This window comes from Pestalotiopsis fici (genome assembly GCF_000516985.1).
Source record: "Pestalotiopsis fici W106-1 unplaced genomic scaffold PFICI_Scf_1, whole genome shotgun sequence".
Classification (NCBI taxonomy): domain Eukaryota; kingdom Fungi; phylum Ascomycota; class Sordariomycetes; order Amphisphaeriales; family Sporocadaceae; genus Pestalotiopsis; species Pestalotiopsis fici.
In genome coordinates this window covers 3,021,298-3,038,314 of record NW_006917091.1, presented here as the reverse complement: position 1 = coordinate 3,038,314, position 17,017 = coordinate 3,021,298, and the positions used below count along the sequence as shown (strand labels likewise).

At 50.9% G+C, this 17,017-nt stretch overlaps 4 protein-coding genes across 4 annotated transcripts; 2 read left to right on the top strand and 2 right to left on the bottom strand.

Moving 5' to 3' along the window:
- Window positions 1–553: 553 nt before the first annotated feature.
- PFICI_00926 (uncharacterized protein) lies at window positions 554–1,437 on the bottom strand (the record flags this gene model as incomplete). Its single annotated transcript, XM_007829507.1, has 2 exons — window positions 554–1,142; window positions 1,205–1,437. 2 exons carry the CDS (start codon window positions 1,435–1,437, stop codon window positions 554–556), a joined length of 822 nt encoding a protein of 273 aa, XP_007827698.1.
- A 585-nt stretch (window positions 1,438–2,022) lies between these two features.
- On the bottom strand, window positions 2,023–3,389 carry PFICI_00925 (uncharacterized protein; the record flags this gene model as incomplete). The annotated part of the gene is made up of 3 exons (XM_007829506.1): window positions 2,023–3,189; window positions 3,231–3,290; window positions 3,351–3,389. 3 exons carry the CDS (start codon window positions 3,387–3,389, stop codon window positions 2,023–2,025), a joined length of 1,266 nt encoding a protein of 421 aa, XP_007827697.1.
- A 669-nt stretch (window positions 3,390–4,058) lies between these two features.
- Window positions 4,059–5,621, top strand: PFICI_00924 (uncharacterized protein; the record flags this gene model as incomplete). The annotated part of the gene is made up of 1 exon (XM_007829505.1): window positions 4,059–5,621. One exon carries the CDS (start codon window positions 4,059–4,061, stop codon window positions 5,619–5,621), a length of 1,563 nt encoding a protein of 520 aa, XP_007827696.1.
- Window positions 5,622–8,917: 3,296 nt separating this feature from the next.
- On the top strand, window positions 8,918–15,796 carry PFICI_00923 (Adenylate cyclase; the record flags this gene model as incomplete). The annotated part of the gene is made up of 3 exons (XM_007829504.1): window positions 8,918–9,090; window positions 9,495–15,549; window positions 15,596–15,796. 3 exons carry the CDS (start codon window positions 8,918–8,920, stop codon window positions 15,794–15,796), a joined length of 6,429 nt encoding a protein of 2,142 aa, XP_007827695.1.
- Window positions 15,797–17,017: the final 1,221 nt, after the last annotated feature.

Here is a 17,017-nt window from a genome sequence, read left to right as displayed (position 1 = left end):
CGAAGACGAATCTCGAAGAGGTTGATAGTGTGTAGTAGCGGAAGAGGGCTGGATCTGCGCAAAGGGACTCGTCAAGGTGAGGATGGAGGGATCGCGAATTGTCAAGTGGGTTTAGACCAAGCAAATTCCAGCCGGGGAATTTTTGGCATTCACCAGAATTTCGTGCGAAAAAAAAAAGTGCCCCGCCAATGGTAGCTTGAGAGGGCGGCGCCAGGTGGCAGGCAACTGGGTCCAAAAATAGGTACTTGCTACTTGACCCACATGAGCATAACTGCCTCTACAATGAGATTCCAGTCTCAAGCCAATGTGATTTTTGTTCTGCAGCATTGATGCATTTTTATGTTGCATTCATCATTGTTTTCAATTATTCTCGTCGCTATTTGTCGCTCAGGGCAATTCTCCCATCACACGTTATCTAAAGGCTGAAGCTGCGTAATCCAGCCGATTGCTAATATGAACCAAACTTGTGGTTTGTCCCTACTGACGGTTGCCATTCTTGACTTTTGCTATTAACGATTCATATTGGCAAGTATCAACTTCATCAAATCTAAAATTACCGCAGCTCATATCGTCCTCCATCCACCTCGTGTAAATTGCCTTCCATTTCATGATAGACTTGATTCGGCGGTACATTCAACTCGCTCGGTTCCTTGTGACCCATTTCACTCGGCCCCGGGCTTTTCTGGGGAACCACGGGCGGAGCTCCCGACATGGGATGATAAGTAGTGTCCTCGAGCTCTGTCCGGGGCGTCTGTCTCCGGCTCCGGCGGAACAAGAAGAATATAAAGCCTAGCAAGGCAAGTCCACCCACGGCCGCTCCCACGCCAATACCCGCCTTTGCCCCGGTGGACAGACCGCCTGCCTCTGTATCCGCTTCTCCCGACGAGGTTGCTGCTGGTAACGTCGTCGCCGAGCTCGGCACTGCGGCGTCTGTCTCCGTGGCATCCGGCGACACAGTGGTGGTTACGAATAAATCTGTAGTGGCATATCGAACTCGAATCGAATGCGCATTCATGCCATTTACCACGGTCGTTTTCAGCACCAGGCTCTGATCCGGCCCATCGACGTCGGTCATGGTCACTGTGAAATTGGCTGATGAATGACTGGAACATGAAAAGAAACCACCGTCACAAAAGTAGCCACTAGAGAAAGTCAGCGAAACCGTTCCACCGTCGTGGTCAGGAAGATATAAAGGGGTGCATACTTGGGACAACAGTCCATAACCGTCTCTCCTTCTATGGTGAGGCTCTTTGGCGTACATGCGCTATGGTAGCCCTGTGGACATAACGCCGGCGACAGCGACGAACCTCGCGCCACGGGAAAACATGCTGTATCGTATGGGTTCCCAAGGACTGGGCCAGGCTCGTAATCACCTGGCGGTGTTGTCATCCATATTTGCGTCAGGCAGGACGTTGGAATCTCCAAGGACGTGATCATTGCAAATCATGGACTTATGAATACAATCTCAAAGGAACCCAAGTAGGGAATTGATCTCGTGAGGTCGACGATAGCTTAGTCAAGTGCCGGAATCAAATCATTGCAGTAAAGGAAGCCATGACGAAAGAGTTGACGCGAGAAATTCGCATCATTGAGGGATTCCGGAGCGTGCGTCGTATTGCTCCTGGTAAGCAGCATTTCGTCAAAAACATGTGGTAGTTTCTTGGCGCTTATCCCCTCGCTCAGCACCCATGTGCCGTCGTACAAGCTGATCCTTTGGCTGGGATTACGAGAATGACTAGTTGTACGATTGATAACAGCTTCCTTTGCCGAGCCTTTTATTGCGCCAATCGGATGGTAGAATCCTAGACAGCACGGCAATCATACATGCACGGGTTTTTCGACCGACCCATGATGGATGTGTTCGGCAGTACGGCAATTTGAGTAAGATCGTGCGATGTTCAGCCCCCAAATAATAATATGGCTAGTCACACCTGTTCAAGCCAAAACGGGAATATTTTTCGATTTCAGGGGTATCAGAGAAATGAATTTTCAACAACAGTACAACATGCTGAAGATCATGATTTAGGAAAGCTTGCTCAACCTCGCCTCCAACCCCTTGACCCAACCATCAATAACTTCCATGTTGCCATTCATTGAGCTGTCGCTTGCCTTGATTGCAGTTTCAATCTTGTCGAGCCCTTCTCTCCACTGGATGATGTCCTCGGCCATTTCGCTCTGGTTCTTTTCAATTCGGTCCAGAGTTTCGCTGGCTGTGGCAGCATTTGAATGTATAGCCTTGAGAGAACGTAGACGATCCAGTAGAGGCGGCAAAAGAGGAGCCAGGCTCTCGATAGCTGGCAGAGTTCCATAGAGTGCATTAATCTTGGCCGTTTGCTCATCCGCGGGTTCCGATGTTTGAACGCCCGACGCTTCAAGGGATTCCTGGGCGGCCTTGGCAGCCTTTCTTGCCTTTTCAAGTTGATCAGCCTCTTTGGTGAGCTCTCGAACTCTGCGGCTAATGGTATCAATGGACGATGTAGATGCCTGTGATAGAATGGTGAGTTGTTTTTGAAGGTGTTCCAATGTGGGAACAACTGCTCCAGGAAGTCGATCTCCGTCCAGACCCGGCATGGAAGCTGCAGTCACACCAATGGCGGTCTCTAGTTGTGCCAGGCGGCGGTCGAAATCTGCAGTTTTTGCAAGAGTATGGCTTTGCTCATAGTCGGGCGCATATGTCACCGTGTATGTAGCACCATCAATGGCAGCCGACGTTGCGGATGGTTCTTTGACCACATTTTGGGCTGGCGACTTGGGCTGTCTCAAACCGCTGGTCGGAATGGTCAATTCGTCCAAGGCCGTACTCAAATCAGCCAAGTCCTCGTGTGGTGCGCCATCTGGAGAGTCCTTTCGTTTGTTGTACTCTTCCTTGGCTTCTTCAATTTCTCGCTTGAGACGAGCAATCTTTCTCTCCAGGTTCTCGGCGTCGTCCTCCTCGTCACCACTTAGATCTCCTAGTTCCAATGTGCCGTTTTCAAGAATTCGCTGTCTGCGGCTGGTGACCTTGTATGATTTCCGTTTTCCATCGAGGCGATCTGAAAAGTTGACGTCGCGAGCATCTACCTGAGCGGGAAAGAAGCGGTTCCGCGCCTCTTCGATCCGAAGCTTTGAACGGGAGATGCCAGGGTGGTCATCGTCTTCTTCGTCATCGAAATCGTAGTCGGACTGCGAAGGGCCTAGAGTAGTCTTTGGCTGTCAATGATTGATCCCCTCCACGTCGCAGAATAGCTTACTGGTGCAGTAGAGTTGTCGTCTGTGAGATCAGGAGTCTCATAAATGTCCGGCGCAGTGTCCTACAAGCTGTCAGTCGTTCCAGTGCCCAAGTCCAGGGGTAGCCAAAAGTAAACACGAACCAGGTCAGGAAGCTGGGAATACTTGCGATTTAACGCCATCTTTCGCAATTGTCTCCCTTCGACCGTCTATAAGCCCGACTCAAAGTTCTAGGGTTCAAATCGGTATCGTAATGCAAGCGAGAGCAATGATTCTTTGTTCTGGGTGGTGATGGTTGGAGTGCAGGGGTAGCTCCGTCAAATGGGTGGCTTGTGTCGGTGGCGGTCATTTAGTAGCCCGACGCGTGCCAGGCCTCTGTGAACGCGTCTTCCCATTCCAGCACCAGCTTTGTGTGAAAATGAGCTAATCACATGTAGGTAACGAAGACCTGTGAATTTGACTGTTTTTGCAATTCCGATTCCTCTTTACAATCAATTAATTCTACCATTTGTTTTTATTGCGATTGACCCTTGAGTGTTTGAAGCCACATGCGGCACGAAAAACATTCAAATCACAAACCGACCGAAACTGCAACATTTCCTGATCAACGCTTAAACTTTACTATAACGTCCCCTGGACTGCCTCACTTTCCACCACTGTCGTATAGGCATTTCGTCAATCTCATGGTTTTCTTTATTCAATTCTAGAGACGAATGCATCCACACTAGCAAAGTGGCATTGTTTGAAGGCGAGGAAGGTACCACTGCACATAGTGCTCAATTCTGCACCTACCTCGAGCCCTTGCAATCACGAATACACGGCCCGGGGCATTGAGACGCTTCTTAATCGGCATGAGTAGTCCGTGGCCCCAGCGTAGGCAGGGACTCTCTTCACTACAACAACCTTCTGGGCTCTTGAAAAACATCAAAGGTCGTAGGCAAGACGGTGTCGATTTGCTCAACGGTTCTCCATCCGCCATGACACCCAAGCCGGACGACCAAGATGAGGAATCGCTTAACAGGCCTCCCGACTCATCTGATTCAGAAGACGACAGATACAAGACTGCCGATATCATACCCACAAAATTCAAATCAGGAGCAGCCTCGACGAGGAATTCATCCGCTTATACGCAGAGTGGGGAGTCGCGGCTTTCAACAAACAATGAAGCTCAAAAAGAGGGCGAAAAGCAGCGTCTCGCGGGAACCAAACGGAGTGGAGACGACATGGCAAGCCATTTGACTGATGCAAGAGGATTCCCCAAGAAACCAAAGGTCAAGACAACCTTTGGCAAATCTTCGCAAAAAGGGCAGAAGCCACTCATTAGAGTTCCAAGCAGAAACTACAGCAAAAAGGACTCGAGCTCGGAAAAGGTTTTCAGATACCATTCGGTCAACTCCTCGCCAGCTTCCACTCCAGCAAAGTCGAGGTTCAAGAGGTTTGAATCACTCGAGTCTTCGCCAGAAAAGGGAAAGAAGGGTTTCGTCAAGCCAGACTTGGTTTCTGAAGACGACTCTCTGCCGAAACGGACACCGCAAAGGTCGCGGAGTGGCAAGAAACAGGGTCGCAATGACAAGGATTCTGCCAAAGATAATGAAGAAGCAGTGGAAACAACTCCAGTACACAAGTTCAAGACTCATTTCCTTGACGATCTCGACGACCTGCAAGATATATCCGACAGTGACTCTCGCGCACCTCTAAACACACAACAGGTCACGAAATTGTTGGATCCCAAGAGTAATGGTCTGGAATCCGATTCGGAACTCAGCTCCATGGATGAAGATGAAGTACTTTCATTTGAAGCCCGCTGTCCCATGTGTGACGACTTGGTAGACCCGGCACTGCTCAAGCAACACACATCGAATGGCAAGATGAATGTCAAGAAGCAGACGGCATTCTGCAGGATGCACAAGCGAAAGGATGCAGAGGCAGTACAAAGGACAAAAGGTTATCCGATTATTGATTGGGATAATCTCGATACACGATTGGCAAAGCATGAAAAACACACCAAAAATATTCTCGAGGGCAGGCAACCATCACATTACGCAAGTATACTCGGCGAGCGTGTCGAAGCTGGCGAGAATCGAACGCTATTGAGGACGGAAGAGAGCCTCATTCCAGGATACTATGGGCCAAGAGGTCTACGGGTCATGACGGATTATATAATGAAGAGATTCTCAGACACGATTCGCAAGCGAGCTGTCGAGGATCGCCTAGTCTCATCAAGAGGTTATACGGGATACGTGCAGGCAGTTCTCGTTCCAGAAATGGCAGTCTGCCTCATCATGGAGGACATGAGGGTTGAAGAAAATGACGCGAGGCAGATCTTGTCGGATAGTCGCGACGTTGGCGAGCTCGTCAACGAAGAGACCAAGGACATTGTGCGCTGGACCGAGGAAGAGCGCCAAGATGATTAAGCGTCGGCTATTGACTTTTTACTCTTGGGTCGCCACGATACCGCGCATTGATTAGTATATATCGGGTATGTAGGGGCCATGCCTACTTGGTCGTGCGCATCGACATGTCACTCGAGTGGAGATGTTGCAATGATCTTGCATTTCCGACATCAGATGAATGAGATGAATTTCAAAACGAGCGGAAAAACAACTTGTTCGTATACGCCCTGGCAAGACGGGGGAAAATGATCACCTATGGTGAGTCAACAACAAGTCTTTGACAAGACCAAGAGTGGGTTACATTTCTCATGAACCTGTTGTCCTCGAACACATTTTGAAGCACGACATTTTCATCTGATACTTTGCCACGCTGCCACGTAACGCACAGGAACCGGGATAGGGTTCCGGCGAGCGCAAGCATGGATTGTCAAATCTACCAAAAAGACCTCGCGGGGCCGCCATTGCTCAAAGTTCCCGGATGCACATGGAAATCGTTGGCGGCCAATGGGACTTGCGAACGACTGGTGCATGCGTACAAGGAGGATCGAGAATATGCAGCGCACGGCTAGGACATGCACGAAGAAAGTTCAAAAGCAAGTCATGTGCTCCAGACCCGGTGCAGCTAATGAGGGGTGAGGGGCTGTTTGCGAGGTCGCGGAATGGAGGATCAAATGTGACTGTCATTTTACTCGAAAAGAGTCGCCAACAACTGACTTGCCCGTCGATAAAGAGTCATTCAAGAGCATGAGCGTACTTTGCAGAGGTTCACAGGGGGAAGGGTGTTCAATTTGCCAGTTGCATAGTGCTACGGTCGTCTTTCAGCCAGCGTCGCATTAATTTCTTACTTGGGAGACCGAGCAAGCTGCGTGTCTAGAGGGACGGGCATGATGAGCTCATCAAAGCACAAGGCTGGCGCTTGAGGACGGAATTCCGTTAACCGACCTTGGCTCGACTGGGAGAGTATAGAAGATGGAGGATCAGCATATACCAAGTCTCTTCATGGTCGGTGGATTGAACATCCCCATTTCGCCTACGATTCGAGTTGGCCCTATTGCCAATGGGTGGCAGACGGAATAAAGTGACCTGGCAACGTTGCGGCGAATCCGATTGAGCATTAGGCTGACGACGCATTGCTGCAATGCAGCTGCGCTGCGATGCGATGCCCCTATTGCGAGCCCTGAATATGTAAGGGGTCTATGGAGAAATTTCACAGAGGCCAAAATCATCTTCTTGGCCAACGAGATCAAGTTCCTGGCCTCTGTAACACTGTGGATTTCGCCAGCGCTCTCATTCCAACCTGTCAGAACTGAAACTGTTTCGGGATCCGCAGCGCTTGAGCGCGGCTCTCGGGCGGCTTGGGCCTGTCATTCCAGTTCCTCTGTCCACGCACAGAGCGCATTTCCCTTCATTGGCGACCCTCTGTTGCCATCAGGGGTGCCCCATGAAAAGAAAAGGGCTGCCGACCCGCCAAGAGTGGGAGTCTCCATGGAAAGAGTTCCGGTAGCTACTATTAGAAGGTGACGCAGAGTCCGGGTGCTGATCCGTGCTCTTTTCTTCATCTCTCATAAATGTCTTTTCTTTTACAAAGTAATGGAAGTGGATAGGCGTCATAATGTGAAAATTCTTGTACGAGGACTTGGAGATTATCAATTCTCATCTCTTGTTTCTACACGATGTAATATGATATACGACTGAATGGCTGATACATCTTGGTTATTGAGGATATTTGAACCAAGTACACATGACCCAAGGATGTCCTCTGTTTTTAAGGTTCCAGCCCCGCTAGTCCCGATACTATTGAGGAGCTACAACTCACGCAAGTCTCGTTTCTGGTCCTGAAGAACTTGAAAAGTGTTTCAGACTGTGGTGATCGCCTCTTTTTGCCTCTTGACCAGAATGTCTGACGGTCTGATTGATGCCAATGGACTGGCAACTACGCTTGATGTTATGACTAATGCGCCAGTGGTTGCTTCATATAGCCCTAGATCATACCTGTCATTGAACCTACTATTCGCCTGTAATGACTTGAATGTTTATTTACAGTTTACTAGATACATGAACATACATGAGCGTGGCTGCCATGAATATGCTTGCGCTTGGATCTCTAAAAGTACACGTGCTTTTGAATCTAATTCCTAATTCTTGATTGTATCCAAACATTGAATTGACCCGTCTATGCTCATTTCAATACCAGCGTACTATGCAATGATAGTAAGTCCTAAATGTCGCTCGCCAGCCTATCCAACCAGGTATCGATTTATTTTTGGCCAGTGGTGTGAAGCTGGGATGGGATCCAGAGCTGGAGCCTTTGTTGCTCCCACCAGCACACCATGCACCTGGGACCCGACATCTGATCGAGGGGCTGGCAGCAGATCGACCTTTTGGTGCTGACTCTCTTTTTTGCCCGGGCCCTGGTTGATTCGGGGTGGCAGTTCTGGCGTTGACTGGCAGGACTGGTTCTAGGCTCTAGGCTCTACCAAGGCAAGGTAGCTCTTTGGTGCTTCTTCTCTCCCAGCGACTCCAGCTCGCCCTATGGCAACAAATCCTTGGGCTGGTGAACCTTGCATCCACAGTTCATCCACTGATGGGCCGGTCGGGGTTCGCACGTACCACCCGACTTTAGCACTCTCTTCCCGCCCGCCACTACCTTGGTACGAGGGACGAGCGGTCCAGTAGGCAAATAGACAGCTCGCGCAAGCGTCTATCAAGTTATTGGAGGTGAGATCGGGGAAATCGACGTGCAGCAAGTTCATGTGTATTGTCAGTAGACTCGATAGGTCGGGGCCAGATCAAACCGAGTTGTGTACGTAGTAGCTTGGCCTTGCAAGTGATTTCATGGTTAGCGCACTCCATCTTCATACTCGACCCTCCACAACCACGACAGCAGCCCATAACACACCCCGGACAGGTCGATACACTGTCCCTCCAGCCTCGACTACGCGACGATCTCGCCCACCATATCCAGATACTGATACTTGCTGTACCGCACCTAGCTATCGCATACCAGACCTACCCCACGAAACCGCGTCTCCTCCTCGATACAACCACATCCACACTTTCGCCAGGCCCTACCGATTTGCCGCATACATACATCCATCCATATTCTCTCTACTCTAACCCACCTATTACAACTACTCCGCCGATAGGAAATCCCGCGACGTCGAGACGAGAGAAACCGAGAGACGACAAGAAACAAGAACCCGCCACCGAGAATAAAGCGATGACTTGATTGAGAGAACAAGAATCCTCTGCTCAAATGTTCATGGCGTCTCCTCAACGACGGCTGAACCACCACAGTGGAGTCTAAAAAAAAAACAATGACGAGGGACGATGGCGTCGGTCGCATCAGCTCTATCGCGAGCTCCAGCAGTGGGCAGTCTGCTGGAACCGTGAGAGCCAGTACGCCTGGACGTTCAGCCTCTGTATCCCACGCCACCAGAAAGGCGACGCCCAAACCTCTGCGCGCGACAAATGACAATGGAAAGCACAGGTATGGATTACTTGATTCTATTTCTATTATTCGTTCCGCTCGCTCGGTTCCATTGCAAATTGCGCGCAAATGACACTTGTGACAAAATCTGAAAGTTCAGGTTAAGAGCAAGTAGCGCTTGGCCGTGCTTGACCTCGGCGCGTCTTGAACTTTTTTGCGTTTCCATCCGAAACTTTGTGGCAAAGCAGTCTCGACGAGTCTCAATGGCGGGGAAGCAAAGAATCCCAAGAGGCGGCGCCGCTTCCTGTACTCTCTATTTTGCCTCGTTTTCATTCCATGTGTAATGTTGTGAACCATGTGCATGGGAAAGCAGCATTGATCAAGGTGGTCATGTTTGCTTGCCTGGCCGCTTACGTACCTGTCCCTTTGAGCTGACGGGAGCCTGCTTTCCGCCCTTGTCTTAGGCCGTATCCCTTCAAAGAAGAGTCTCAAAACTCGCCGATTACGAATGCACGCGGATCCATACTGTCTCCTGCCTCCACGACGTCCTCTGGAAGTTCGCTGCTCTATGACACTCGACGGATGAGCGACCTCGCCAACTACCGGCGCGACCTGGCCGTCCTCGAGCCATCCGGCGGCCGGATTCCGCAAATACAAAAAGATCCTCCCTCTGCCGGGCCGACGGGCCAAATCGCTCCATGGATGATGTCGGGAAACGGCAGCGGGAACCAGAATGCGCCTTCGGGCTCGTTTGGCACGACCTTTTTCGATGACTCGAGCGACGCCGTCTCGGTCGCGTCACAGCTCTCGCCAGGCTTTAGGCACAATCCATCGCGAATTGTGGAGACGCCGGGGAGCAGTGATTCAGCTGCATATTTCAACGATGAAAGACGTCCCTCTGTTGCCAGCGTCACCACTGCAAGTAGCCAGGGATCAAAGCACAGCAATAATAGAGGTGGATTAAACTTGAAGAAACTGCAGGGCTTCTTTGGCGAGGACTTCCCCGGGCGCGATGGGTCCGAAACGAGCTTGCCAGCGGGCGGGCCAGGGAAAGAGCAGCGCTCCTACTCATTTAATCGGCCCACTAGGGAGAGGAACTATTCAAATGCTACCGACCACACCCGCGAAGCCTCCCCGGCGTCATCACGTCCAAGGACCCCAGTCCCCTCGAGTGATGTAGTTCCATTCCTTTACCAAGAAGCTGATGATATTGCCAAGTACGGCGAAGCTCCTGTTCGCGATATGCTTGCCGGCCCAGACAAAGAGCGATATGATAATGCTAACCAGCTGCCACCCAAAACCTCATCTTCCACGCGATCTGGCCACTCGATCGTGCATCTCCCCGGTCACCACCATCGACACAAGAACAGCAATGAAGACGGCCGCTCCCTGAGGCCTGTAGTCAGCCGAGACGACTCGATAGCGAGCAGTAACACCATGAAGGAGCGCGGAGGCTCTGTCGCGACAGGCGCGCGACGGGCGCAGAGCCCAACCCCGAGCGCCAACAATCTTAGGATGGCGTCTGTGGACGGCTCCGTCTCCCCAGGAGCCAACAACACCAAGCGCGGCCTCTTTGATCGCCTACGGCGGCACAAACCCACCAAGGATGATGCATCGTCTCGTCTCCGTGACATGCCGGCATCATCGTCGTCACTTGCATCGACCCTTGTATCGACTTCCTCTAGACACAACACCTCTGCCGGCCGAGACACCCCCTATATGAACAAACCCCTGCCCCCCATCGACCAGGCACAAGACCAGCGACCGAATAATGCACGGCAAGCGACTTTTAACAACAAGTTTCCATTTGCGAAAAAGGGCCGCGGCCATAGATACGATGATGAGGATGAATACATTGGCCCCAAGGACCGTCACGATCCTGGGCGCATGTTCCACCTCGACACGGACCTCAACAATATGGAGGGCATCTTGTCCCAACCACAGCCATTGACCCCAATGGACCCGGCCATACTTCCGCAGTCAGGGGGAGATCTTGAAAAGATTCCAGAGGCAGAAAACTACAACTCTGCCGGCGGCGCATGGAGTGCCCCTGACAGCTGGGCTGTTCGACGTACGGCAGAAGAGCAGGCTTCCAACACCGACAACCTCGAAGAGTCCGTCATTGCACCACGGCCAGAAGAAAAGAAGACTGCGCACTGCATCCGCGTCTTTCGTGCCGACGGTACCTTTGCGACCGTTCAGCTTCCTCTCGAGACGAGCCTCAACGACGTCATGGCCCAAGTTGTTAAGAAGACGTATGTGGCAGATGGTGTTGAAAACTTTCACATGATTCTCAAAAAGCATGACCTTACCCGAGTTTTGACTATTCATGATCGACCCCTACTCATACAGAAGCGACTACTTCAACAGATCGGATACGACGAAGAAAAGGACCGGCTCGAGGATATCGGCAGAGAAGACAATAGTTACATATGCCGCTTTCTTTTCCTTTCGGCAAGGGACGCCGACTTTATCAATGCGCCAAATGAACTTGGTTTCAGTAGGACTGCCAAATACAGCCACGTGGACCTTTCTGGCCGCAACCTCATAACGATCCCCATTAGTCTGTATTCCAAGGCCAACGACATAATCTCTCTCAACCTCTCCCGAAACCTGTCCCTCGACCTGCCAAGAGACTTTATCCAAGCATGTCCTCAGCTGAGGGACATCAAGTTTGCCAACAATGAGGCTCGCAGGCTTCCCATCAGCATTGGCAGGGCCAACCGATTGACATATCTCGACGTATCCAATAACCTTTTGGACGAACTAGAACATGCCGAGCTGGGTGGCCTCGTCGGACTCCTTAGGCTCAACCTCGCCAACAACCGACTAAAGAGCCTGCCGCCGTACTTTGGCGCGTTCAGATCTCTTCGTTCGCTCAACCTGTCGTCGAATTACCTCGATCAATTTCCTCCCTTTTTGTGCAACCTCGAAGGCCTGGTCGACATTGACGTGAGCTTCAACTCGATCGCGGAGCTGCCAGAAGAAATCGGCAAGATGCGAACCTTGGAAAAGTTTGTCATGACCAACAATAGACTGGCTGGCGCGTTGCCTACAACTTTTAGCAAGCTGTCCAACCTGCGCGAGCTCGACCTCAAGTTCAATGCCCTCACCGCCATTGATGTCATTGCCGAATTACCAAAGCTCGAAATCCTCTCTGCCGATCACAACAAGATTTCCCAGTTTATTGGAACATTCCAATGTGTGCGAAGCTTGAAGCTCAACTCGAACCCAATCACAAAGTTTGAGATTACTAAACATCTCCCTACTCTAAAGATGCTCAACTTGTCCAATGCGCAATTGGCAAGTATCGATGGGTCATTCAACAACATGTCCAACTTGGAAAGGCTCAACTTGGATAGAAATTACTTTGTATCACTACCCAACCAGATTGGCAACCTCCGGAAATTGGAGCATTTCAGCATTGCCAACAATTCAGTCGGCGAACTGCCCCCCGAGATTGGATGTCTTGGTGAGCTGAGAGTGCTCGACGTCCGGGGAAACAATATGAGAAAACTGCCAATGGAGCTGTGGTGGGCAAACAAGCTGGAAACTTTGAATGCTTCTTCAAACGTTTTGGACGTGTTTCCCAAGCCCGCATCCCGTGCGCCTCAGGCACCCGGAGAGACGGGAACACCACCAGCAAATGGCACCAAGTCAGTGCCTGGTCTCTTGTCCCACGCTTCCAGCACGGAAGAACTCATGCCCGACGGCTCGAGAAGGCCCAGCCAAGCATCGAGCACATTGCTCAGTGTCGGTCCCTCTCCTGTGCCCGGTGGTCCGGATCGCAAGAGCTCCGTCGTCTCGGTTTATGGCAAAGGCGGCCGCAAAACTTCAGTCATGTCGAGAAGTACGGGCGGCAGTACCAATGGCACCACTGTTGCCCCGTCAATGACTACTAGGAAAGACTCTGGGCTGTCGGGCAGATTGACAAACACCTTTGCCGGCTCGCTGCGCAATCTCTACCTTGCAGACAATCAGCTTGACGATGACGCGTTTGACCAAATCACGCTCTTGGCAGAGCTGCGCGTGCTCAACCTGTCCTACAATGATATCAGCGACATGCCGCAAAGATCCATCAAGAGTTGGCCTCAACTCGTCGAGCTTTACCTGTCTGGAAATGACCTGACCAGTCTTCCGGTGGACGACCTCGAAGAGTACAGCTTGTTGCAAGTCTTGCACATTAACGGGAACAAATTCACCAACCTTCCTGCCGACATTTCTAGGGCCAAGAAGCTGGCTGTACTCGACTGCGGAAACAACGCTCTCAAGTACAACATTTCCAACGTTCCCTACGATTGGAACTGGAACCTCAACCCCCAGCTCCGATACCTCAACTTGTCTGGCAACAAGCGGCTGGAAATCAAGCAAGCCGGCTTCAGCTCGGCATCGCAAAACCGAGAACAGTATACCGACTTTAGTCGCTTGACGACTCTGCGCGTGCTTGGTCTAATGGACGTCACGCTCACACAGCCAAGTATTCCGGACCAGAGTGAAGACCGCCGTGTCAGAACGTCTGGCTCTCTTGCTGGACACTTGCCTTATGGTATGGCTGATACTCTGGGCAAGAATGAACACTTGTCTACTATTGATCTGGTCGTTCCCAGGTTCAATTCTTCCGACTCGGAGACGCTACTGGGCTTGTTCGATGGCCAAGCTCTCAGCAGTGGTGGCTCTAAGATCGCCAAATATCTGCATGAGAACTTTGGGCATATTTTTGCCCTCGAGCTCAAAGCTCTCAAGACTCGCCACAACGAAACACCCCAGGACGCTCTTCGCAGGGCCTTTCTCGCTCTCAACAAGGATCTTGTGACGATTGCCACTTCGCACGGCGAGGACCGTCCCGTTGGGTCACACCGCGGCTCTCAGACTCCGATTGTCTTGAGCAAGGAAGATTTGAACTCTGGTGGTGTTGCCACGGTTGCATACTTGGAAGGCCAAGAGCTGTACGTGGCCAATGTTGGCGATTGTCAAGCCATGTTGATCCAATCCGACGGGTCTCACAAGATGCTCACTCGAAAGCATGACCCCGCAGAACCGGCCGAGCGTCAGCGCATTCGTGAAGCTGGTGGCTGGGTCTCCCGTCAAGGAAAGCTCAATGATTTGCTTGAAGTCTCGCGTGCTTTTGGCTATGTTGATCTCATGCCCGCCGTCCAGGCAGCGCCTCATGTCACTCAAGTTCGCATTACGCCACAAGACGAGACCATTCTTATTGCTACCAAGGACCTATGGGAGTACCTTACCCCTGGCTTGGTGGTTGACGTGGCCCGATCGGAACGGGGCGAGCTCATGCGGGCATCGTCCAAGCTGCGAGACTTGGCCATGGCCTATGGCGCGTCTGGAAAGATCATGGTCATGTTACTGAGCGTATCTGACTTGAAGCGCCGCCAGGAAAGGTCGGCACGCCTGCATAGAGGCCAGAGCATGTCACTGTATCCTTCTGGTGTTCCCGACTCATTCCAGTACCCTGCCAAACGCGGCAGAAAGGCCAAGGGCGAAGTGCTGGACTCTACTCTCCATCGATTGGAGGCCGAGGTTCCCGCACCCACCGAGAAGCCATCCATTGTCTTTACCGATATCAAGAACTCGACCAACTTGTGGGAAATGTACCCATCTGCCATGAGATCCGCCATCAAATTGCACAACGAAGTCATGCGACGACAACTTCGGAGAATCGGTGGATACGAGGTCAAGACGGAAGGTGATGCCTTTATGGTGTCTTTCCCGACCGCCACCTCGGCCCTGCTTTGGTGTTTTGCCATTCAAACCGAGCTTCTCAAGGTGGACTGGCCCGCCGAGATTCTCAACTCGGTCACCTGCCAGGACGTTTTTGACAAGGAAAACAACCTCATCTTCAAGGGTCTGTCGGTGAGAATGGGTATTCATTATGGTGAACCCGTCGCCGAGATTGATCCCGTCACCCGTCGTATGGACTACTTTGGTCCCATGGTCAACAAGGCTTCTCGTATCTCCGCCGTGGCCGACGGAGGTCAAATTACCGTGTCGGCAGACTTCATCTCCGAGATTCAACGCTGCCTCGAAACCTACCAGGAAGGCGAGCGTAATGCCTCGCGAGTTTCCGAGGACACATTCGATGAAGACAATGGCGCAACCCAGATTCGTAGGGAGCTTCGGTCGCTCAGTTCTCAAGGTTTCGAAGTCAAGGAGATGGGTGAAAAGAAGCTCAAGGGTCTTGAAAATCCCGAATACGTCTATGCCCTGTACCCTCACGCCCTAGCTGGTCGTATTGACCATCACAACCAAGACGCTCGTCCTGTAGTCGACCAACCTGCCACACTGCAACCTGGCAGCGAGCTAGGCTTTGAGCCCGAGATGATTTGGTCGCTGTGGAAGGTTTCTCTGCGCCTGGAAATGCTTTGCAGCACACTCGAGGAAGTCTCTGGCAGAGGTCTCCAACCACCAGAGACTGAGCTTTTGGAAAGAATGAAGCAGCGTGGTGGTGAAGTCACCGAACGGTTCTTGTTCAATTTCATGGAACATCAAGTGAGCCGTATCGAGGTAAGCATGACTTGATCCATTCGAGTACTCGTACTAACATTTCCAGACTTGTGTCACCACCCTGAGCATTCGACATTTGGCTGCTGGTGGAGGTGAGATTACCGAACTCGATGATCTCAGAGCACCCATGCCCATTGTCCTCGACGATATTGCCAAGCAACTCAGACTCCTCGAATTGTACAAGGCCAAGTACGGTCACCTCAACGAAATCGAAGAGCTCGACGGCAGCGACACGGAAATGGAGTAGCACTCTCCTCGTCAACGCCAAACCTAGATCAACGTAAAAGTACATTGCATCATTCGTATTCAGTCTTGCGTTTACGATACCTCTTTTCTCACATTGTTTCGACAAAGCCGCTTGGTTCGGTGCTATATACCTACCCACATTTGTAATTTGCTATTAAAAAGGTTCTACAATTTTTGCTTGCGGTTCGGATGTTTTGCCGACGCAAATGGGACAAGTCGCCGTCAGCCAGCGAGTTGATTGAGTGGTCATGACTACATGGCCACGGGAAAGGAAACATGGTTTGGTCTATAGGACCATTTGGAACTCGTTTTTATCGTGACGGCCAAACGGGCCGATGCACACACGCACAAGTTCATTTTTCGGGTGGGAAAAAAGAAGGGAGGCATCCTTGTATCATTAACCTAGTATTGTTATTACTGCATTGTTCGGCAGGGCTGGAATGCAGATGCGTTCGTGGGAAAGGTGATGATACAAATGGGAATGGGGCTCGCCATTCCTCGAGGACGTCATGGCGTGATACCTACCTACAAACATGGCGCGTAAATATTGAATTGATAGTATTAAAACCAAGGCTGCGTGATGGTGACGAGTTTACATGGACCAGATGGGCATGTCCTAGCACTGCATGATATTTCTACGAATCAAGTGTTTAGCAGAAACCAGTGATTGTCATAAGACTAATGTCGAGGCATTTTCGATTAGCTTTCATGGCTGAAGACGCCAGTAAACACTTGGTAAGAATTCTCTAGTCGTTTCGTCTCTGGTTCTGGAGTGGCAGTTTGGTAATGTCTACCTACTCATTAAGCCCACAGCCACATGGAGCAATGAAAACATCATGTCAGATGGCAGCCTTGTAATGTATAGCGATCAAACGATGCACCTACATTATTCCTGGTATAAAGTAGCTTGAATCAAGGCTGGATACGCTGGCTCTACACACAACAACAACAACAACAACAACCTCGACAATGTCGGCAATCAAACAAGAAAAGTCTAGCGATGCTACTACGCACCGTGAAGCACTCTTTTGTTATATCCAACTACTTAAGATGTAGGGATATAGTATGTAGACGGCGGGTTATGCTAATTCGTTGGAAATGGTCAAAGATACTCTTGGAATTAATCCAAGAAAAAGATGGGCTTGAGCCTGCCGTTAGTTTTATTATATCATAAAAAGAATTCTCCTTTTCTTTTCTCTTTTCTCCTTTCTCTCTCTCTTTT